The sequence below is a fragment of the Onychomys torridus genome, chromosome 11, assembly GCF_903995425.1.
Source record: "Onychomys torridus chromosome 11, mOncTor1.1, whole genome shotgun sequence".
Classification (NCBI taxonomy): domain Eukaryota; kingdom Metazoa; phylum Chordata; class Mammalia; order Rodentia; family Cricetidae; genus Onychomys; species Onychomys torridus.
The window spans coordinates 14,522,842-14,547,082 of NC_050453.1; the positions used below are offsets into that span (position 1 = coordinate 14,522,842).

Genomic DNA, 24,241 nt, shown 5'->3' on the forward strand with positions numbered 1-24,241 from the left:
GCCCTAGGATGGATTCTAAATAGCTGGAAATAAAGCAGAACACATTTTAAGTTTTCCTTCGGGATAAACAGGCAGGAGCAGCATTGCCATCTAACACTGGAAAGGTCAGTGTGGCAACAGTGAGCTTCCACTACATACTTGCTGGACTGACAGCATTTTGAAAGATTAGCCGCAGCAAGTGAGGTAAGGATGAGATGCTGGAAGTCTCACATATTGTACTGGAAACTGGAGCAGTCATGTTGGGAGCCATTCTGGCAGTTTCTTGCAATGTTAAGACACTTTAGAAGCCTTTACTTTTGGTTCCTGTTTCCATCCGGATTCAGGGTAGTTTACAGGTGCAAATATCTCTTGACCCGGTTTGCAAACTTCCCTGGACAATGATGGAAACTGTGGCGTATCCTAGAAAGGAGCATGTACAGATCTAGATGCAGGAGCAAGGCAGAAGAATGTCTGGGTCCAGCAGCTAGGGCTGCTGTAACCAAGGGCCATAGACGGGCATCTTAAACAATAGAAACGGTGTTTTCTCACTGTTCTGGACCAGACATCTAAGATCAAGATGTCATCTTGTCAGAGTTCTGAGGTTCCTGTCCCCACAGGTGTCCTCTTGGTCCTGTCTTCACATGTCCTTCCGTTTGTGCATTCTGTGTCCAAACTTCCTCTTGTACAGCAACCCCAGTCCTTTGGGACTGAGGCCCACCATCACTGCTTTATTTTAACCTAACACCTCTGTAGAAACCCTGTCTCCAGGGACAGCCACACTCAGAGGCCCTGGGGGTCAGGGCTTCAATTATAGGAGCTTGCCGGTGACACCTCCCATCCCATAACTAATTGATCAGCACTATGTGGTATTTTCTATCCTCACAGGATCAAAAGATGTATGAAGCTCTGCAGAAGTCCCTCAGTCAGTGAATTTGCAGTACCTGGGATGGAGGTGTCTAGTGCATGGAGCTCACCAAGAATCACACTTGCTCTGAAGGCTCTACTTTCAGCCTGACACAGATGACCTCATTGTAAGCTTTTTATTTTCAAATTATTGAGGCCCAACTGCAGAAGATGATGTTTCTCATCTGGCCAGCTTTGTGGGAAAACTCCCTACCTCCTCTTTAAGAAAAAGAAAGAAAAAAGGACTGATAAAGTAAAACTTTATTCAAATAAAATTGTATTTTTAACTATCACGATCATCCATAGAAGTTACAAAAAACTGTTTTTCTGAGAAGTGGTCGCCTTACATCCCATCACCCCAGATAAACATTCATATAGGTTTTATGTAAACCAGGATATTTTTCTATATAACCAACCATCAAAAACACTGACACATTGCTACTATTTAATTATCAAGTTCCAGCTGTCTTTCTCAGCTGCTCTGATGTCCTTTATAGTGAAAGGATCTGATATAATTTAGCTATTCTAGTGTTTTGTCTTCTAGTTCCCTTATAATTTCCAAAAGTTTTTGTTGTTGTAGGGTTTTGGTTTTTGTTTGGAGACAGTTTCTATATATTCCTGACTTGCCTGGAACTTAGCATAGGGAAGGATTTGGCTACACTGAACCAATCCCAGTGTCTACACAAAGGGAGCTAAAGAAGCCCTGGATTCCCTGGAATAAAGACAACTTGGGGCATGTGTGATATGATCCTCTGCTATAAGTGTCTAAACTTCAAACCCAGAAACTGTTATTCTGATGATTTGCCCACACAGGACACAACTTGTGGTTAAGAATCTATGACCTTCTCTTTTACACACAGCCTGCTGTCCATGTAGGCTAAGCAGATTAGTCATGGTTTAGACAAGCCTGACATGGTTTAGAGAGCACCATTAGTTGGGACTAGTCATTGCTCCATGTGATTTTAGTTGATTGAAGTTTCACAACTTTAAAAGTAGCTTTTCTGAATTAAGAAGCTGAAGACACCCACCGACTGAGGGCAAGCATCTTAAAGGAATACTAATCGTGAATGCTTGGCCTTAGCCTTGGTGTATTCCTAACTAGTTCTTATAACCTAAATTAACCCATATTTTTTAATCTACATTCTTCCACATGGCTCGATCCTGCTGCTTCAGGGTCTGGCTGGCGACTGCCTTTCTTCCCAGAGTTCTCCCTCTGTCCGGAAGTCCTGCCTATGCTCTCCTCTCTAGCTGTTGACCATTCTTTATTACACCAGTCACAGCCATGCATCTTTTCACACAAATATCCCACAACATGTGACGGACACTGAAGTAGCAGCAAAGAAGAAAAGCTTTGGGGAACAGAACAGCAGGAGAAGTTCATCCTTTAAGTCTCGGCAGGCAAGGGGAACGCCTCAGGAAATAAGAGTACTTTCTGCATCAGGAATTAAGAGAAGGGTAGTGGAGACACAGAGGGGTGGAGAACGAACAAACCACTCCCCCAAATCTCAACAGATTCAGAAAACACAGTTAACACAGGGCTCCTCACTAAGCAGGTTTGCAGTCTTTTAACTGGGTAGAGACCCTGGGTCTATAAAACATAGAGGTGCTGGCTGGGAGTTTACAAACAAAAAACTAAACAAAATCTACAAACAAAAGAAATATGTTTGTGTTGGGAAAATCATCTCAGCAATGGACCAGTGTGCGGCAGAAAGGCATTTTGAAAAAGTCCTTACTGAGTCTGAAGCCTGCAGTTCTGCAGACTAAGAAAGATCCCCTCCTAACTGCTCACTTAAGAAACCCAGAGCAAGTGCCAGGTGAGTGTGCTCTGAAAGCAGCCCTGAAGAGTCCTAAAATCGTGCGTGAGCACCATGGAGAGCTCCATAATTTCTGTTTGCACCATAGGCTGGAGTGGAGCTCATGTCCCCATCTTGGAGCCAAATAGAGAAGCTAGCTACCAGAGATCCCTTGTAGGAAAAAGAAACAGCAGCAAAAGAAGACACGGGAGTGAAGTGTCCGAGCTGCTGTGCCCTGTCTCAACCACAGAAGCTTGAAGATGCTTGCCCTTGGGTGAGATGTTTGACAGCAGTCCTCTAAGGGCCCTGGAGCCAGAAAGAGCACCCAGAGTGATAACAGGCGCTGCCTGGCCCATGAACTATACTGTGTGGTTTCAACAAACATGCAGAAATCTACCCAGAAAGCAAAAATCCCAAGGATCCATTCTGATCAGAAGACACTAACTCAAAATAGCCAGTAAGCAGCACCTCCATGGCCTTTGCATCAACTTCTGTCTCCATGTTCCTGCCCTATTTGAGTTCCTGTCCTGACTTCCTTTGATGATGAACTGATGAATGCTATGGAAATAAACCCTTTCCTCCTGAACTTGCTTCTGGTCATGGTGATTTGTTGCAACAATAGAAACTCTAAGACATATAGAGACTAAATCAAAGATTAGATAGAGCAAGTGGAGTATCGCATATAATGTTTTATTCTGTGTTGTCCCCCTTCTCTTTCCTTCCCCTTTTGACTTTCCGTACTTGTTATCTAATTTTGTAGACCGTTTTTTGTCCTTCCTCATATTGTTCACGCCCTCTCTCTCACCTTTCAGTATAGGACATGGATTAAGAACAGACTTAACTCGATAAGGTAGAAAGAAATCGTAAAGATAAAAAACAATGAAGTGGAAATGCAAAGAATAAGATAATCAGTGAAACAGTTGATTTATTGAAGAGGTAAATAAGACTGACAAGCCCTTACCCAAACAAAAGACAGAACCAAATCAAGAAAATTAGAAAAGGAAAGGGACAGTACTACATTACAAGAGATATAACCCATTAAACACAGAGGATCAATAAGGAATACCCTGAAATCGTGTATTTCAATGTATGGGAAAGTCTAGAAGAAATAGATAAACGTGCAGAAATAGATGGACTATCAAAAATAAATCAATGGTGTTTAAACAACTGAAGCAAATTATAATGAGCAATAAAATTAAAGCAATAATAAAAAAGACTCCCCAAATAAAACCACCCAGGACTAAATGGAGTCACTGCTGAATTCTACCAGATCTTTTGAGAACTATTGAAGAATTAATATTAATCTTCAAATTATTCCATAGTATACTAAGGGAAGAAATAACTACCAAACTCACTTTATGAAGCTAGTACTAACTCTGACACCCCAACTGGTAGTACAGGTAAAAAGATGATTGTAAACCAATGATCCTGATGATTATGGGTGTAAAACTTATCAATTAGCCAGACATGTGGCACATGCCTTTAAATGTAGCATGTAGGAGGCAGAGCTCTGTGTGTTTGATTGAGGCCAGCTTGATTTATAGAGTTCCAGGCCATCCAGAGGTAAAGAGTAAACCCTATTCAAAAACCACAAAACAGAAATGAAACAAAAAATAACAAAACATCTCAAAAAAATGCTTGCAAACTGAAACCAACAATACATTTAAAAAATTATTCACCATGATCAAGTTGGTTTCATTCCAGGGATGCAAAGATGGTTCAACATATGCAAATTAAAAATGAAATATGCAGCATTAAAAAACAGAAAAGTTTTATGGTTATCCAAATAGATGCAAAAAGGGCCTTTAACAAAGATGATCATCCCCTTCTTGATTAAAAACCCTGAATGTAGAAGCAATGTACCTCTAGAGAGGTAAATCTGTAGTCAAAAATATGGTAAGTGAAGGTAAAACAAAAACGCATTTTTCTTGAAAATAGTAATGAGACGTTCCTGGTGTCTCTTCACTCTTATTTAATATAATGTTAGAAGTCTTAGAGTAAACAATAAAAATGAAACTGACATTACTAGAGGAAAACATAGGCAAACACTTCAAGATATAGGCATGGTGAGTTCTTTCTGAAAGGCTCTGATAGCTCAGAAAATAATAAGCATCCATTGACAAATGGGATTGCACAAACTTTAAAAGCCTCACACCAAAGGAAACAGCTGAGTGAAGAGTCGGCCTAGAGAATGGGAGGGAAATTATCAACTGTATATCTGATAGGGGATTAATATGTAGAGTACTTATTTTTAAATATCAAAATATTCCCACAAAGAATCCAGTTGATTAATGGACTAATGAAATGAATAGACATTTCTTAAAAGATGAAATACATACAAATGGCTGAAAATCATGAATAAAGGCTCAACATGCTTAGACATCAGGAAATTGTAAATCAAGGCTATATTGAGGTTCAGTCTCACCCCAGTCAGAATATCATTAAAAAAACCAAGGGCTGGAGAGATGGCTCAGTGATTAAGAGCACGTGTTGCTCTTACAGAGGACAGTGATTCAGTTCCCAACACCCACATTGGCTGGGTCACAACCCCCTGTAACTCCAGCTCCAGGGGATCTAAGCCACTCTTCTGGCCTCCATAGGCACCCACACACTTGTGTGTGTTGTAATTAGTGAAGCAACTATGAAGATTAGTGTGTGTTAAAAAAAAAAAAAAAAAGATAACTAAAAGTAGAACTCCCACAGTTTCCAGCTATACATTTAGCAATCTAAAATTATATAATACATTCATGTTTAAACCTAGAGCAAAATACCACTCCTGGGAATATACCCAAAAGACTCTGTCAATGGACCACAAATATTTGTTTATTCATTTATTTATGATACTGGTATTAAAACTAGGGCCTTAAGGGTGTTTGACAAGTGCTCTACCATTGAGCAATATTCCTAGCCTCAGGAACCCCATTTTTTGTCCAGAATGCCCTTGAGTTCCCTCTGCAGCACAGGAAATCTTGAACCTGAGATCATCCTGTCTCCGACACTGAGTAATTTATATAATAGACTTGACCCATGAAGACCAGCTTACAGGTGTTCATTGCAGGGGTGGGGTCTATAGGAATGGGGGCTAGGTCACTGGAGACTCGTTACTCTCCTCTTCCGCTTTGCTCCTGCTAAGTGAAGCGGTGCCTGCTGCTGTGGTGCCAAAGCCAATGAGCCTCCAGTAGCAGAAAGCAACAGAAAACCACTCATGGGCTGAAAACCTCTAGAGCTCTGCTCCAGATCCAGCACGTCCTCTTTTCAAGTTGGTTCTCCTCAGGTATTATTACAGTCATGTTTGTTATAATTCCATCACTGGGTGAGGCCCTGTTGCCCACTATGAGGAATGTTGCACTTTGAACATGGGTTTTGGAAAAGAGTTACATAGGCGAATATGTAAGGAGGTGAGAGCCTCAAAGTCACAAGTTAGCCCCCTAGGACTAGAGTTAGGGACATGTATGTTACAAAGAAGTATGGTAGCACAGGGTGGTACCTGATATCCCATTCCTGGTGAGTCTGAGGCTGGAAGGTCACCAACTCCAGGCCAGCCTGGGCTAGGTAGTGAGACCCTGTCTGAAGAAAAAAAAAAGAAAAAGCAAAAGAAAAAAAGAAAAAGGTACAGAAGAAAAGTAGATAGTCTGGACTGGGGGAAGAACTGGAAGAAAGAGAAGTGAAGGGAGACGCACCTCTGGGGAGCTTTGCTAGGCACCTCCCTGAGGAGTGGGTGGCTTCAAACAGCTTGAGCTACCTTGAAGGTCCCTGGAAACAAAGTCAGACATTGTCATCTGCTGCTCCCCAGCCAGGGGTGTTGACTATGGCAGAGGTGGCAGGAGTTCCTGCTTCACAGTGTGACTACTAGAATTGGTGATAAAACAATCGACTGGACACAATGAAGGCAGAGGGAGGGTCCAGACTTGCCCAGTCAGAGAACTACAAAGCCAGCTGCCAAACGGAGTGATCACTATTCTTCCCTGTCATCAGTCTTCCCAAGAACATGGTGCTCTACTGGAGTCACCTGCCACAGAGAGGAGATGGGGAGGCAGAGACAGAACAGTGACTGTAAGACCACCAAGCTGTCCTGCAATGGGGCTCGAGCAGGGCTGTCACGGGGTGCAGCCTAGAATGAGGCTGGCAGGCGCCCCTGGTTTTCAGGTGGTTCTGTCACAGCAGCTGTAAGAGAGCTGAGGGACCGTGGCACAGCTGAAGCAAGTCACAGCAGGGATGGCTGCACAGGGGTTTCTGCCCTTACACTTCCTGGGATGGGGTTGTGCGTATGAAGCAAGTGACGAGGAGAAATGGAACAGGAAGCTTTCACATCTACTGATAGAAAGTAATCACCTCAGCCCATCCGACCAGAGGAAAGAGCAGCAGCAAACGCTGCAGTGTTCGGCTGGCCTTTCGTCAGTGTGCTCATAGTTGACTTTGCTGCCTTTCTGTGACTCACTTTAGCAACAGAAGGGTGAAGTAAAGAGTTCTGACAAATGGCTTTTCAGAACCTGTGTGGGCTAGTCTGTGCCTGGCTCCTCACACTCCCTGCTTTCTGGAGCTAACTCAAGCCAGGAAATAGCAATGTTAAGAGCACAGAAGGTCCCTCTCTGTGTTCATAGCTTGTGATAATGTCTTGCCCCCCTTTTAAAGTAACACTCTTTTTTCTTTGAGATGAATGTGTATGAGTGTTTTGCCTGCATGAATGTCTATGCACCACATGTATGCAGTGCTTGCAGAGGCTAGAAGAGGTTGTTGAACCCCTGGAACAGGAGTTACAGATGATTGTTAGCCACCACGTGGGGGCTGGGAATTGAACCCGGGACCTCTGGAAAACCAGTCAGTGTTCTCAACAACCTAGTCATCTCTTCAGCCCCAAATTTTACACTCTTTAACTTTTGTTTTCATATTGTTTTCAGACAGGGTTTCTCTACATAAACCCTGGCTGTCCTGGAACTCACTTTGCAGACCAGGGTGACTCAAACTCAGAGATCTGCCTGCCTCTGCCTCCAGAGTGCTGGGATTAAAGGTGTGCACCAGCATGCCTGGCTACCTTTTGATATTTTTGATAGTGTTGTTTCCTTAAAGGCTGGGAGTGGGGGCGATGGAGGCAAGCCTTAGTGCTAGCTGACTGTGGGCATGTTCCTTGAACTCTGAATGTCTCTCCTTTCCAGGCATAGCAGGGTCCTCTTCCACACTGAGCCAGCAAGGCCCTAATTAGTCCCCTAAGACTTGGGGTAGAGAGTGATGTGGAAGAGGTGGTGTGACACCAGTGGGCAGCACAGTTTCTGGTCAGGTACCTCCTCTCCTGTGACAGTGACCCTGAGTGTAAAGGCCTTTGGCATGAGTTTCCTTGCCTAAGAACCTCCTCTGCCCTTTCCACATTACAGAGACTCAAGTGTCCAAGACCAACCCTTAATGAAGAGGGGCTGAAGCAGGTCAGTGTGCAGCTCTGCTTCCTTCCTACTCAGAGAGACTTTTAAAACTCCTGTAATGTGCAGAGAGAGGAGAGAACACAGTGAATGTACAATTCCGTGAAGAGCTGAAGGACTGCCATCGGTGAGGCTGTCCATGAACTGTCCCAGGAGTCAGAGAGGGGACCAGCTTCCCTTGCCCACTGGCCTACTTCTCCTGGCTGCTCCAGCCTGGTTGCTCTGTGGTCCCTACTGCTTCCTTTGCGAGTGCTTCTCTTACTTTTCTGACCTACTTCCCACTCCCTCACTCTTCCCCGAAGGTAACACTCCAGAGAAGCCACTTTACCCTGATCTTTGTCTCAGGGTTGGTTTTAATAAACCTGAAAAGATTAAGCAATTGCATAGGGAAGGAGCTGGCTGTATTGGAAGCAGTACAGGGGAGTGGAGGAGGCCCTAATTTGTGACAGTCTTGAGCATGGAACAAAGGAATGTGCTGGAGCTGGCACACAGCAATGAGGAGGGAGGTAGGACACAGTGTGTAAGAGAGAGGCACGAGCCAGATACTGCAAGGTTGCCCATCACAAATATGGGGATGTGTGCGATGTGTCTGCATGTGCCATGCCTGGCTTCCATTTCCTTCTCAGCTTTCCTTATTTCTGTAAGCCCAAGCTGGAGGCAGAAACAGCTTGCTGCGTCCCCTGGAATGTGAGATGACAGGAGAATGAAGGAACCAGCCATCACTGTGAATGATTTTCTTCCAAATTACTGAAATTCTGTCTTAGCATTAGACACCCAGTTTCCAGCTAAAGACACCACTTCCCAGCCCCTTCTTTCATATGCAAGCAAGGGGGCTCTTTGTGGATATGTAACCAAAGGGTGTCATTATAGACGGTAGACAAGCCTTAAACTTAGAATGAGGGTAACTAGATGTGGTTCTGGTTCCCCACCACTGTAAGAGGAAGCTGGCCAACTTGAAAGAATTTACTTCATATTTTGGATCTTGGTTTTCCTTTTCCTTTTGATGAGGAGCAGACCGTTTCCTTTCCAGTGTGCATACTGAAAGGAGATGATGATGTTAAATGGAAGCAGGATGGTCATTTTCCCAAGGTATGCATGCACAGCTCTCTGAGCCTTTGAAAACAGGTAATGGGGCTGGGGAAATGGCTCGGTGGGCGAAATGCTTGAGGAACAAGAATGTGATCCAAGTTCAAAGCCCCGTAAACTACATAGAGCTAGGTGCAGTAGAGGGTGCCAAGTGATTCTCCTTCCCAGCTTTCCTGGGACCATACTTAGGACTATGGGTAAGCCGGGCGGTTGTGGCGCATGCCTTTAATCCCAGCACTGGGAGGCAGAGGCAGGTGGATCTCTGTGAGTTCGAGTCCAGCCTGGGCTACAAAGTGAGTTCCAGGAAAGGCACAAAACTACACAGAGAAACCCTGTCTCGGGGAAAAGAAAAAAAAAAGTGGATCTCCCTATTCAAATGAAAACTATGGGTATGTACCACCATGGTCTCTGAGACTTTCTTTCCTTCTTGTGGGAAGGAAATTTATAGTCAAGTTTCCCCAAGTACTAATGTCGCCATATAATATAGAGAAAAGACAGTGAAATACCAAAAAACAAACAAACAGAAAACCAACAGTAAATGCATTTTGATTGACAGAGCAATTGGTTAGCTTTTTTTATTAAAGTAAAATTTAATGGTAAAAATCTTGTAAGGTAGGCAATTCATGATGTGCTTACAAAGTGATAGACATAGATGAAGATACCACCAGGAATGATATAATTCAATAAGCAAGTTCCCTGTAAGCAGAGGTGAGCACTGTAACAGTCAGGCTGACTGAAAACCAGAGTGAATTCTTGATATCATAGAAACCTGAGTTTGAATTATAGCAAGAAAGCTTCTAACCATCACTGATCCCAAGTTTAACCAGGCAAAAAATCAGGCTGGGAACAGAGCTCATTGGCAGAGCTCTTGCTGCACATGTATGATGCCCTAAGTCAAATTACCGGAGAGAGCCAGGGTGGGGAGATATTTCCACATATTACTTATAATAATAAAGCTTTGGAGAGGGTTTTCTTTGGCTCTGGGGATATTTACTCCAGAACCTCGTTCCCTTTTGGAAGCCTCTTCACCCTGGAGTAGGGACTCAGTGTGTCATCCATCACAAAATCATACAGTACTTTCCCCCAGGAGTTGTGATGGGGGAGTTTATCGTAGTACTCAGCTGCTATTTTCTTCACCTGAAAGTGAAAAAACACAGCAAGGTGAACTGTGAGTGTTACTGAGGCCTCAAGATGACAGGTGAGTGAGTGTCTGAGAGACAGAGGGACAAAATACCGAACCAGCCAAAGGGCAATACTTTTGCTCATGGTCCTTCAGACTGCCTGCAGTTCTTCATGAATAAGGACAGTCTACAGATCACATGCACAATTAGGATTCAGAAGTGTTAGAAGATGTACAAAATTTATTACTTGGTAAAATAACTCAATTAAAATCAAATTCCTTTGTAGAATGAACATCCGTCCATCATACTGATCCCATGGGCTTTGTTAAGATGGATGTTTTTATCTCATTCTTTGAGAATTTTATACATGTATACGGCATATTTGATAATGTCAATCCCCTAGTCTCAGCAGGCCTGGCCCTGCCAAATTCTCCTTCCAATTGCACGTCTTCTCTTTATACCCATTGCGTTATTTTACCAAGTAATGAATTTTGCACATATTGTAACACTTCTGAATCCTAATTTTAATGGCCAAATGTAAGAGAGTGAACTTTAGTAAAAATTAGGCTGTCAGACACTGCATATACATTATGCTTTATTTTTTAAGTGAATTTTTGTTTGATACTATATACCAGTTTTCTTTAAAAATGAGCAAGTGGACACTAATTTGGATAATATAATGATCAGAAACTAAAACAATAAATCAAAACTTCACTTACCTGTGGAAGGCGGCTTCCAGGAATACTAGGGAAGTCATGATGTTCATTATGGTAGCCCCCATTGAACATGAGAAAGTTCAGAGGCCCATAATATGAATTGGTGTCTTGCCCCTTTAAGAACATGTAATGGTCAGCTATAAAATGCCCAGAAATTGGGTTCAAACCCAGGCCAAGCAGGGAGGCTGCCAACATGTAGACTAAAGATTTAATTCCAAAAACATAGTAAATTATAAAGTTAAAAGTTATCTGGGTCACATTATTGATAGTTTCCAGATAAGTAACTGGTTTGGGGTTGACAAAATAAGGCCGAAGAAAAATAAACAAAGGCTGAAAAACAACCCATATAAGCTTCCTGAAAGTGGTGCAGAAGAACCAGCCTTCAAAATGAGAAGGAGCATCCACATCAATGCCATCAGCTCCAAGGTATCGATGATGATCTATATGGTACATTTTATAAGAAATCGAGTATGGAAGTCCCAAAGGGAGGTTAGCAAATATTCCAAACCAGCGGTTCCACAGCGCCTTGTGGTGGCCAAATGGGAAATTGTGGGAAATCTCATGGATCCCCAGAGTCATTGAGTGGTCAATGGAGCTACCAAAGACAAAGGCCCAAAATATGACCCACTTCCAGTCCAGGTCTCTCACTAAGTAAAATGCAGCCAGCTGGATGAGAACCATCAGAGTTATGATCCAGATCAGGTTGGGGTCAGGTTTCATCAAGGATTTTATCTCTGGATACTTTGCTGCAAGAAAAAAAAATACAACAAGAATCATAAGTGAAAAACTACAATTAAAGTTATAAAAAAATTACAATGAACACACCTAAGAAATTATGAGGCCTTGGAGAGAGAGCTCAGGTGGAAAGAGTTTGCTAGCCAGCAGGAGGGCCTGAGTTTGGTCTCCAGAACCCAAATGAGAGAGCCAAGTTTGCTTGCATGACCTTTCCTTTTTCCTGTTCTCTCTTTGGTTTTTCGAGACAGGGTTTCTCTGTGTAGCAACCTTGGCTGGCCTCGAACTCACAGAGATCCTCCTGCCTCTGCCTCTCAAGTGTTAGGATTAAAGGCATGCGCCACCACCGCCCAGCACTAGCATGATCTTTTAATCCCCCTACTAGGGAGGCAGAGACAGGTGAATCCTTGGGGCTCACTGTCCAGACAGCACACACCTGATGCACACATATACATGTTAAGGAAAGCCTCCTAGCTCAATATTATACTTCCTGTAAGGAAATAATGACAAATCAAAATTGAGTAAAGTATTAGTCCCTTGAAGAAATAATTATCATTTACCATTTAGTACTTTGAGCACTTAACAAATAATATGAGAAACACGGTGTACTATAATAAAGGTGCGTAGTTACTCATTTCCTAGATATTCTTGAATTTAAGTGTCTTTATCCTTGAGCAAAAGATATGATATAGATGAAATATTAATATATGTAGCAATTAGGAAAAATTAGCCACATTCTAAAAGGTATAATGTAGGTTTTAACAAAACTCTGGTTGATCTGGACAGTGCTGGAGCACACCTTTAATCCCAGCACTCAGTAGGCAGAGGCAGGCAGATCTCTGTGAGTTGGAGGCCAGCCTGGGCTACATAGTGAGTTCCTCAACAGCCAAGACTATGTACAGATGATGTCTCAAAAAAATATTCTCAGGACATAGAAACTAATTTGGAATACTCAAAATTAAAAAAAAAATCCCTTGAGCTAAAACTTTAACAGGTAGTTTTGTTATTTCATCCAAAAGTTCTATGGGAATTAAATATAAAACTTGCTTTTATGCTTATTTAATATAGATATCACCTATGGGTGTGTGTGTGTGTGCTCACGTACCTTGCATGTGCCAGGTTCTATTCCTGGCACACACATCCTTGTGCAGATCAAATCTAACTTCCCCTTTCCCACCTCTCCTCCACACACTTCCTCACCTCTAGCAACAGTGTTTCCATTTCCAAGTCAACTTGTTTTGGCTTCTACATGTGAAGGAGATGTGGTACTTACCCTTCTACTTCTGATGTTACCTTTAACACACTAAGCTCTAGTTCCCTACATTAGCTACAAATTATAGCATGTGTATGGTTCTGTGTGTAAAGGTCAGTGTTGGGAGATGCTCCTCAGTCACTCTCCACCTTATAATTTACTTTTTTTAAAATATTTTTTATTTTATGTGTGTGAGTGTTTTGCTTGCATGTATGTGTGTGCACCATGTGTGTGCATAGTGTACATGGAGGTCAGAAGAGGGCATCAGACCTGGAACTAGAGTTACAAATGGTTGTGAGCCATCATGTCCATGCTTGGTTGCCCTGCAAGATCGAGGACTCTTAACTGCAAAACCATCTCTCCAGCTCTCCACCTTATATTTTGAGACAGGGCCTATCACTTGGTGATATGAACTTGGTGCTCTCTGATTTGACTCGATTGACTAGCCAAGATGCCCCAGAGATCCTCCTGTCCCTGTGCCCCCTGTTCCAGAGTGACTTGGAGCTGTGCCTGGCTTTAATGTGGGTGCTGAAGATCTGAACCAGGTCCACCAGCCTGCATGACAAGGACTTCGTTGACTTCTGAGATGTCCCTCTGGCTCACTTTAGTCTTATTTGTCATGGTGTAACGGATTGTTGTCGTGTGTGCACATCACACTTTTTATCCTTGCTGCTTGTTGGTGAGTCCCTCAGCTAATTCCATAACTTAGCTATTGTGACTGCCACAACACATATGAATGTGCGGGCATCTCTTTTGTATGCTGATTTTATCCACTTTACAGGTGCAGCAGGAAGTACGGGAGAGGATTAGATGGAAAATTTTATTTGTGGTGTTTTGGGGAAATAATAGTATTTTTCAGAATTTTTAAAAGAAAAATCCATACTGTTCTCCATAATAACTGTATAGTTTATACCCCCAATAGCAGCGTTTAAGAGTTCCTTTCCTCTGCATCCTTATCATTATTAAAATAATGACAGTTATTTTAGTTGGGGTGGGATATTATTGTAGGTTTGTCTACATTTCTCTGATGTCTAAGGATACTGAGAATTTAATTTTTTCATCTATTTCTTGGCCATTTGTTATTGTTTTTCGGGGGAGGACTTGGTTGTTGTTTTGAGGCGTGTCTCCAGATCATTTACTCCTTTTTTTTTTTTTTTAGGTTTATTTATTTATTATGTACACAATGTTCTGCCTGCATGTGTTCTTGCAGGCCAGAAGAGGGCACCAGATCTCATTACATATGGTTATGAGCCACCATATGGTTGCTAGGAATTGAACTCAAGTCCTCTGGAAGAGCAGCCAGTGCTCTTAACCACTGAGCCATCTCTGCAGCCCTCATTTACTCCCTTTACACTTGGATTACTTGGGTGCTTTGTTGTTGTTTTTAAATAACCCTCATGTATTCTAGCTATTATCCCTGTCACATGACTAGTTGGCAGCTATCTTCCATTCTGAACATCTTCTGTCCATCTGTCCATCTCACTCTGTTGATTACTCTCTCTGCTCTGCAGAAGCTACTTGGTTTAGTAAAACACTGTTTCTCAATTTTTTCTGTGTGTTTGCCTTTGAACTCCAATCTGGAAAATCCTGTCTTTACCAATATCTTCACTTGTGTTCCCTATGATTTCTTTCAGTTATTTCTGGTCTTACACTTAGGTATTTGATTCATTTTGAGGCTTATTTTGTTTCATTTTGATTTGAGACAGGGTCCCTCCACATAACTTGGCTGGCCTGGATTAAAGGTGTGTGCCACCAAGCCCAGTTTGAGTCAGTTTTTTAATATGTTGATAAGAGTAAAATTTCAGTATCATATATGTGGATACTTCCATTATTTTGTGTGTCTACTTCAATTTTTCATCAATATTATGTAATTTCATTGTTGAAAATTATTTCATTAATAAGTTTTACTTTGAGCTGTTTAACTATTTACAACTATGAGGGTGACTGACTTAGTGTCTCCTTCTCACCAAGTTTTTTTTTTTTTTTTTGGGGGGGGGATACAGAGAAACTAAGGATTTTTAATTAAATTAAAAAATATTTTATTCCAGCTGGGCATGGTGGAGCACAACTTTAATCCCAGCACTCAGGAGACAGAGACTGGCAGATCTCTGTGATTTCAGAGCCAGCCTAGTCTATACAAAGCAAGTTCCTAGAGAGCCAGGGATGCACAGAGAAACCCTGTCATCCATATGAGTGTTTTGCCTGAATGTATGTATTTCCATATGTAAACCTTGTACCCTCAGAGGCCAGAGGAAGGTGTCAGATACCCTGGCACTAGAGTAACAGATGTTTTGAGTGGGATGGTCTTTCTGTATGCTATGAATATGGGTTGCTACCACTGGTTAACAAAGAAGCTGCTCTGGCCTATAGCAAGACAGGTTATAGTTCGATGGGAAATCTAAGCAAAGATAGAGGAGAAGAAAGGTAGAGTCAGAGAGATGCCAGCCCACTGCCCAAGGAGCAATGTGCCAGTAGACCGGTAATGCCATGGCTACATGCAAGTACATAGATCAATAGAAATGGGTTAATTTAAGATGAGAGAGCTGGCTAGCAAGGAGCCTGAGCTATTGACCAAACAGCTTGTAGTTAATATTAAGCCTCTGTGTGATAATTTTAAAAGTGGCTGCAGGACTGTGGGACCAGGACAGGACCCAGAAAAGTGTCCATCTGCAGTCATGTCAGTGCTGGAAACAAAACCTGGATCTTCTGCAGAGCAGTAGAGCCTATTAACTGCTGGGCCATACCTCCAGCCCCAGAGGTAAAGAGTTTTTAAAGATGTATTCTTGCTATGTTGGCTAGATTGTTCTCAAACTTGGGGATTCATGCAAACCTTCTGTCTTGGTCTCGAAAGTAGCTAGAACACAGGTGTGCACCACCATGACCAGCAAATAAGCTAATTCTTGTATGTTGACTTTGTGTTCTGCTATGTTACTGAATTTGTCAGTTCCAATATCCTTGTGTGGAGTTTACTTTCCTACATGTATAGTCACATGGGCAAACATAACAGATGACCTTCCACTTTCTTATTTTTATTTCCTGTCTCTCTTTTGCCTATTTGCTCTTTTTAAAACTTCTTAGTATTATACCAAACTGAACAGTGACTGGAATCCTTTCCTTCTTCCTGAATGCACAGAAATATTTTTTAGTTCTTTGCCCATTAAGTATGTTGCCTGGACCTCACATAGCTGTACAAACACCCAACCAGCCCTATTCTCCTAAATCCTTTGCCAAGTATTTCATTCACAATAGTTCCCATAGTTTCTATTCCTAAGTATTTCATTCACAATAGTTTCCATAGCTTCTATTGCTAAGCAGTATTTTTTTTCTGACATTGAATTACCCAGTTTTACATAAATTTTGTACATTTGAGATTTTTGGGTGTATCTGGTAGATCATATATTTCTGCCAATTTTATGAAATTCTTAGGAAGTGAGTGGCTTTCCCTTGAAGATGTACCTTGAAGTGTCAGTTTGATATGCAATGTTGACTTTATTCCCACTAGAGTCTCCCTATACCATCTGTGGCTGTGAGTGATGACTTTGGCACAATGTATACTTTGCAGAGTCAGCAAGAGCCACTGTCCTCTGGAGTGTTATGACAGCAAGGACATGCTAATGGTCCAAGCGGTGTGTTGTGGGCAGCAGAGGGTGTGAGGGCCTCAGTGTGGCTTCTCCGACAGTGCAACTGGTGGTTGGTGTAGGGAAGTGAGCACTGTTGAGGCTAGTTCTACAGTAGCAAGGGCCTAGGACACTGTTGGCCCCAGCAGTGGTGAAGGGCTGAAGCCCTTGTCCTCTGACCTCTCAGAGGTGTGGGCTCAAAGAGGCAGCAGTGGGAAGTACAGCACCCCCTCATTAGCACTTGCACCCCAGATACACTCTTTCAGCTAAAGTGCATTTTAGGAGTAGAAGCCATCTGAATGGAGCAGCGTGGAGTTTCTTTTGATCCCCTTTGTCCATGAATAACCACTGGGGGACTGTTCATAAAGCATGAAATGAACTTTTAACACTAACTCTAACTATAGATTTAAAGTGTATGGATTTGTTTCTTCCCCCAAAGTAAAGACATATATTTCAGAAGTACATTGTCATTTTGATGATGTAATTTAAATGAACCCCCAAACTCTTCTTCCTTAAAGTTATTTCTTTTCTGTCTCCAGAAATGGAACACTGAGGGGTAAAATGGTATTTTTCATCAAGAAATGTAAGTGATATGGTTCATTGGTGATAAGTTTCTAGGGAAAGGCTCAGGGTTGAGAAAGCATCAATTAACACTCTCTTGCTTCCTTGATTTTCTGACTATTGAAGAGAAAGCTAAGTTTAAGAGTCAGTTTTTGTAAAGGTGGACATCACATGATTCTGAGGCAATATGTAGGTAAAGTATAGATAATAGGTACTACATGATACCTTATAAAAATATGTACAAGTAAGCTGCAATGTTGTTTGAGAGAGAGAAGAAACCCAAGAGCTAGACAGAAGTCTTTTAAATGCTGCCTTAACATGAAACTCAAAGGTTCTCATACCCACTAGTGTTAACTCATTCATGAAATAAGAAATTTCTAACTTTAGATACTCATAAAGATTGGGGTCTGGTCTTTTTATTGGACAAATGGATGGGAACTATTTTGTACAGCAGAGACCTCCGGGGGTTGGGGGTGTGCCACAGTGTAGAGCTGCTGTGTGAGACCCTGGGTTTGGTCCCCAGCACTGGAGGGGGTGGCTCCTCACACTTGCCCATCTCATCAGTGTCATGGGTTTAAACAGAGAACAGGTTAGAAGCTGTTCTTTGCAGGCAGTCTGACCCGGTTACAATCCTCCTCCTGGCACTGACCTCCCTCATTCTCACAGCATCTTCTAAAAGGCAGAAAAGGCAGAACACTGGAATGAGGAAAAGTTAGGCAATGTCGGAAAGAACCCAACTCAAAAGGCTGGTGGGCCATGAAGGGCAGCCTGGGAGAGAGGAGAGAATTCCCTGGGAACATGGAAGGGCCCTGTATACTCTAGAGCTATGAGACCTGGCTAGTCTGGCTTAAAGCCCTAAACAACTGTCAGGACAAGCCAGGTGTTTTTGTATTTGCCTGGTCATCTGTGTTTCAGTTTCTTCACCCTGACAACTAAAAAGGATGAGAATTGTCTATAAACTTCCCTAGGTGTCCCAGGTTTGTGGTAGATTCACAAAGACAGGAGATGTGAGCACACCAGGGCCTGTCCTCTCCAACAAGCCCTGGGACCCAGGGTGGTACTGCCCCTCACTGGGACCTATCTGCATTGGATCGTGTGTACTCGGCTCCAGGGACCCCAGGATCTCCCAGGACCTCTTCCTGAGCCTCAGACTCCAGTGGCAGGTTATTCAGGAAACCCACTGGACGTCCCAAGAGTCTCCTACCTAGTGGATAAGGCCTGGGATCTCTCAGTCTGGAGCTCCTTAGCCTGAATCAGCAGGTTGGGCTGAGGGTGCTCAAGCTCAGAGACTGGCCTCTGCCTCTTCACCAAGCAGGCAGTTCATTTTGGGGATCTGTGAAGTCCCATGCATCCCCAAGCTGTGAGCACCCTGAGCCTAGCCCAGGCCTCTCCTTCTGTTCGGGGCACGAGCAGTAGCCACACACTCTGGAGCATATGCTCAAGACCTCACCCAGGATCTCTCGCCTCCTCTGCGCATGCGGTTCATCCGTGTCGACCCACTCAAAATCTTCCCGAGAAACGCGGCTCCCCATGGCTGGGCACGGACTTCTCTGTGTTCTGCACCACGTCCAACCTCTTGAAAGCAAAGGAGTTAGAGGATGCTGCAGGCTCTGGTGTGCAGGTGCCTTGCTAGGCTGAGTAAAGTAACAGAGGGGCAGAGCCTAGCTTGCCCCGCCCACTCTCCCCAGTCACTGCCCTCTGGCCTAGCTCTGGGGCCAGACTAGGAAGAGGTGGTTAGCTGTGAGGTTCTGTGGCTTGTGAGCACCTGTGGGATTCAGCTCCTGCTGTCCTGCAGGTGTCCAGGGTCAGCCCCTCATTCTCGGACAAGATGAAAAAAGGAAGGAAATGTCTCTGAGTAGACAAGGCTGCTGCTCAGAACCTCCTGGAACTGGAGGATCCTGAAGGGTTGTGACAATTTCACCAAGTCAAGAGGATACCCGCCTTAATACATGGCAGCCGCCCAAATTGTGTATTGAGTTCCAAAGTAAATGATCAGCAGACCGTGTGTGTCGGCTTCTAAATGTAAAGCTTCTCCTGCCCAGAAGGAAAACACAGGCTGTGTGGTGCTGAACAAAATGGAAACATGATATTTGTTAGAGGGAAAGATGAAATGGAATCTGTCATTCCAATGCATGCATTTCTGTAACTAGCACCTCTCACAAAGGTCATGGAGATCTTCAGGAGGGGACATTTTGTTTCTAAAATAACTACCACTTCTGTGTCCAAACAATTAACTAGGCCTAGGATTACTGAAGGACAGACAGCGTGCTTCCTGGTAAAAGGACACACCAAACTACAAACGCCACACCACATACCCAGAGAACACAGAGATGCTGTCAGCCTGAGACATCCATAGGGAGCATTCCCCACAGTGGCCTGGGATCTTCGGTAATTATGATTCAAGGAGCATAAAGAATGGGTAGCCTGTGCATTAAAGGCTATCTAAATGATGTATAACTAACTTCAATATGCTTGTCTTATTAACATTCAGATGAAAAAGTGCATAAAAACTGATTTGGCACTTAATTTAGATAGGTGGAGGTATTGGGAAGTGACTGCTAGAAAGTTCACTGGAGAACCAGGCAGTGGTGGTGTATGTCTTTAATCCCAGCACCTGGGAGGCAGAGGCAGGTAGATCTCAGTGAGTTCAAGGCCAGCCTGGGTTACAGAGCTAGTTCTAGGACATTGAAGGCTACACAAAGAAACCTTGTCTTGAAAAACCAAAACCAAAAAGAAAAAGAAAAAGAAATGAAGGAAGGAAGGAAGGAAGGAGGAGGAGGAGGAAGAGAAAAGGAGGAAGAGAAGGAGGAGGAGGAAGGAGAAGGATAAGAAGTAGTTTAAAGGGGATATAGTATTATGGTTATAGTTTCTCAAAAGAGTTCTTATCCTTTAGAAGTAAGTACCAGATTAATGCCAGGGAAAAGTACAAAGTTATGCTGTACTTACTACTGATATATGCTACAGTTCTTGGTGTATTGATATGAAATGGTCCCCAAGGCATATGTTAAATGTAAAGCAGTAGGTATGAAGAGAACAGTGAGTATACATAATAAATGTACTTGCTTCCTTGCATATGCAAAAATTATGCAAGACTTCCAAGAAGTGACTGCATTGTGCCAGAGTAAGTAGGAGAGAGGATGAATACTTTTACACCATGCCCAGCGGTCACCCTCCTGTCTTCCCCCAGGGTGCTGTGATTTCAGTGTGTCCCACATCGCCAAGGCACCAGTAACTGTAGAGCAATTTCCCAGGAATATTTACTATTTGTTTTCTTAAAACCTGCAAAAGCACTTCTTCAGTTTCTTCCAAGTCCCCTCCTCAAAGCTATGATTTCTTCACAGGCTGGGGGAAGGTTCAGCCCACTGTGGATCTCTGCACAACAATGCTCCCCACCCTTGGCTGTGTAGGGTGGAACTTTTCATTTGCTGTCAGCGCCCCTGATTCAGACCAAGCCTGGAGCCTGCTGGTAACATAAACTGGTGCATGCTTAGGCCATTTTTATCATTCCCTCTCGATATCAAGTTCAAGTGTACATCCTAAGCTGGCCTTTCCTGACTGCTGGAGAGCTTTTCAGACCCGACCCCCTTCTGTCACATTTAGATTTTGTAGATGTAGACTCTAGGGAAGGGAACGGGAAAAATGATTCAGATCATAATGGAGCTTTTTTAAAAGCAGTGTTTGGCAAATTCTAAGAAAAGTACTTGAGCTCTAGAATGACTATGAGAGGGAGCCTTGTTTTAGCTACCTCCACGTCTGCAGTTTCAGAACCTCTCACTGTGCTGTAAGAACAGAGAAGCCAACCAAGAGAAGCACAGACCAGATGCTTTGGGCTTTGAAATGGCCTGAATCTCTTATCTAGCTTTCATATCTTATATTATTCTTGGCAAGAGATTTTCGATGAGATGATCCATCCAGTGTTCTGTCAAAGACTTGGAAGTGTCTGCATAACCCCTGATGGTGCTGGGTATCAGGAGAGATAAGTGTGTTCCTCCACACGAACTTCCCCCTTCCCATTCTCTAATTAGTTCATTTGTTCTGGTTTCTGTATTTGAGACAGGTGTCCTCTGTAGTTCATGCTGCTCTCCCATCTCATCCTCTTTCTCAGCCTGGGATTGCAGGTACATGCAAACATATCCAGCCACCATTTAATTTTTGAACAGGCATTTGAATAATCATTCAGCTGAACTCTTAGAATGACCTGAAAAGGCTTGGGCCTGTGAGATGCTATGTCAATGTTAATTCACAAAAGAAAAATTATAGTAAGTTCTAAATAAACTTTGATCATAACATCTACTTCTGGATAGCAAGTGAGCACTACACCCTGTCAGTCAGTTTTTGCCTGTAAATATCTGATTACTTTGTTGTTGTTACTGTTGTGCTTTTGGATTAGTAATGACCACAAGCATTTGCAGTAAAAACTGTCCCACATGTGGCTGTAACTAGAGCAGGACTGACATGAGGCTAGCACTCCACCCCACCCTCTGTCCTCTGCCCTTCAGGCCTCCCTTGGATTTGCTGTTACTGCCCAGAATTAGAGGTCTTTGTGCCATTTAGAGCTGGCATCTTTAGTCCCACGGGTTCTGCAGTCTCAGAGTCTGCACCCCGGAGCTGCCTCCCCTGGTGTCCCTTTTCTTGCGGTACACTGGCTTCCCAGAGCTCTGGGCCCCCCTCTTTCATAGGGATGACCTCCGTCAGCCGAGTTGCTTACTCATTTCTATGGGGTTCTGTGGGATTCTGTGGGTTTGTCCTCACATCTCTGGTTTGGATACCTCAGTTCCCAGTTGCCAATCTACTGCTTAAGTGACATGTCGCAAGCAGGGCCACTTTGAGATGCTGGGCTGTCTGGTTATCCCATGAAAGCCAGATGGTTCCTCATGCTTTCTTTTTCCTTCTCAACTCAGCTCAAGAACAAAAGTGAACTGTGAGGGAACTTATATCATGACTTCAACAGAAAGAGGAAAAAGTGTAATAAGACCAAGTTAGCAACAGTTTTGCAGACAATCCAGTGGAACCTACTTGTCAGAATAAACGATAAATAAATGGAAATTAGTGAGCAAAATCACTTCACTCTGTGCTTTTTAGAGCAGCAGCAACTGTTTCAAAGGTGCAATTACATTGAGCAAAAAACAATTATGAGAACATAAAAATGCATCTAGAAACACTCCTAACCAAAGATTTCAAGGTCTTTAGGATCCAATGTCAACATGTGGTGGGAGGTATATGGGGGAGTGAACCAGGGCTTGCGGGTGACAAGCACACACCACTGCCCAGCACCAAACTCCATCCAGTAACATAAGCTCTTTATGGAAAGACACTAAGGACTTGAACACACCATGCAATAGACCATACTATAGACTGGGAGCTAAATTCCATAAAACATAAGTTCTCCCATTCAGCTAATTGATCTACAGATTCAAACCGATTGTAACCAAACTTGCAAGTATAATTTTGTTGGCAATAATCAACCAGATGCTCTTTAAGCTTACATGGAGGAGTAACAATGAAGACACACCAAGATAACTGCAAAAGAAGAAAAAAAGTGACTTTGTCAGAGATTGCAAATTCTTATACTGCTCTAATAGGTAACTTATAGAGTATCATGGCTAACTCTGGATGCTGTAACAAATTACCAAAGACTTGGTGGGTTACAAAAAAATAAACATATCCCTATAACTCACAGGCAGACAAGTGTACAACCTTGGCACAGGCAACTTCACTGTCTGGTGAGCTCCCTTTTCCTAAATCATAGAGAACATCTTTTCACAGGGTCCTCATGGTAGAAGTAGAAGGAAGCTGCCATGTGTCTCTTTTATAAGGGCTTTAGCCCTGTGTATGAGATCTCTACTCTCACTTTTCCAGGGCCCTCCGTAGAAATACCATAACACTGATTTGTAACCGATGAATTTTAGAGTAAACACCTACTCTGTAGGAGACAGAATATATATTATGAACATATGAAGAAAGGTCATAACAATGGAGCAGAATAGAGGTTCCCGAAAGAGATACTATGAGTACGAGTTCCTAAGATGAGTGAGGAAGAAAGAGTTTTAAGTGAGATGAACCCACGCCACTGTACACTAACACGGTTCAGGTGGATTATGGCTAAAATGTACAGGCTGAAACTAAGTTATTTTTAAACTTAGGAGACATGTAGTTTTTATTACATTTAGGGAGGATTTATTAAAGACAAAAAGCATGAACCATCATGGAAACACATTGGTCACTAAAAGTATAGCTCAGTGGTCAGGGGCATGTTTAGTTTGATGAGTCCTGAGACCCAGCTCTGGAGCCACAAACCAAGAGTGGAAAAGGTAACAGTTAAGATCTGTTTATCACAAGACAAGAATGGAAAGTCAAGTCAAGAGAAAGGGACTGCAGTGCAAATGATCAAGAAAGGATTCTGATGTACAATACGAGGACACCCAGTGGGAGGGAGGGGAAACAAGAAACAAAGGACTTCTCAGCACAAGAAGCACTGTGGCTTCTCAGTCAGGGTCTAATGAGGAGGAACACACACTTTCACGTCTTGGTAACAAAAGGGTTCTATTGTGATGCACTGTTTACACAGATAGTGCAAAGTTCAGAGTCATGTGGACAAGGAAGACACTGTCCCTCAGTTGGAAGGCCTCCTCCTCAGGCAGGAGACAGTAGGACCTCATCACCACATCACCCAGTGACAGCGGAGCCACCCAGGACCTGTCTGGGAGGACCTGGAGCCCAAACTGCAGCAAGTGGGATCTGAATCATAGAAAAGAAGGGACAGGTCCTTGACTTATCCTTCTGCCTTTCCTCCTGTCTCTCACTAGGCAAACAGCCAGAATCCAGCTGATGTGGAGCTTTAGAAACAGCCTGCAGGGCCTTCTGTTCTTCAGAGCAGGGTAGAAATACCCAAAGGAATGAGTCTGGGAGTATGAGCTTATGTAAACTGCCCAGGTTGATGTGAAAAATGTCCCCCGCACCCCATTATCAGAGGCATGTGGATAGAAGACACAGTAGGATACAGTTTCAGAAACACTGACTGCCAGAGTGAAGGTATGCGCAGATCTGTGTATCTACTCTATAGTGAATCA

General features: G+C 43.0%; 2 protein-coding genes across 4 annotated transcripts in view; one reads left to right on the plus strand and one right to left on the minus strand.

Moving 5' to 3' along the window:
* The window catches only part of Nvl (nuclear VCP like), a 54,005-nt gene extending 50,828 nt beyond the window's left edge, over window positions 1–3,177 (plus strand). Inside the window, exons 23-24 of one of the 3 annotated variants that reach the window (XR_004946208.1) lie at window positions 865–2,696; window positions 2,785–3,177. Coding sequence is in view for 1 of the 3 variants with exons in the window: in XM_036202584.1 (XP_036058477.1) it covers window positions 865–909 (45 nt within the window). In the remaining 2 variants the exon portion in view is untranslated. Of the gene's footprint in view, window positions 1–864 lie in introns of all 3 variants that reach the window. The other 2 variants (XR_004946209.1, XM_036202584.1) reach the window with 2 other exon arrangements.
* Window positions 3,178–10,162: 6,985 nt separating this feature from the next.
* On the minus strand, window positions 10,163–18,703 carry LOC118593503 (sphingolipid delta(4)-desaturase DES1-like). Its single transcript, XM_036203015.1, has 3 exons — window positions 18,622–18,703; window positions 11,013–11,755; window positions 10,163–10,309 (listed from the first exon to the last, which is right to left on the minus strand). Exons 1-3 carry the CDS (start codon window positions 18,701–18,703, stop codon window positions 10,163–10,165), a joined length of 972 nt encoding a protein of 323 aa, XP_036058908.1.
* Window positions 18,704–24,241: the final 5,538 nt, after the last annotated feature.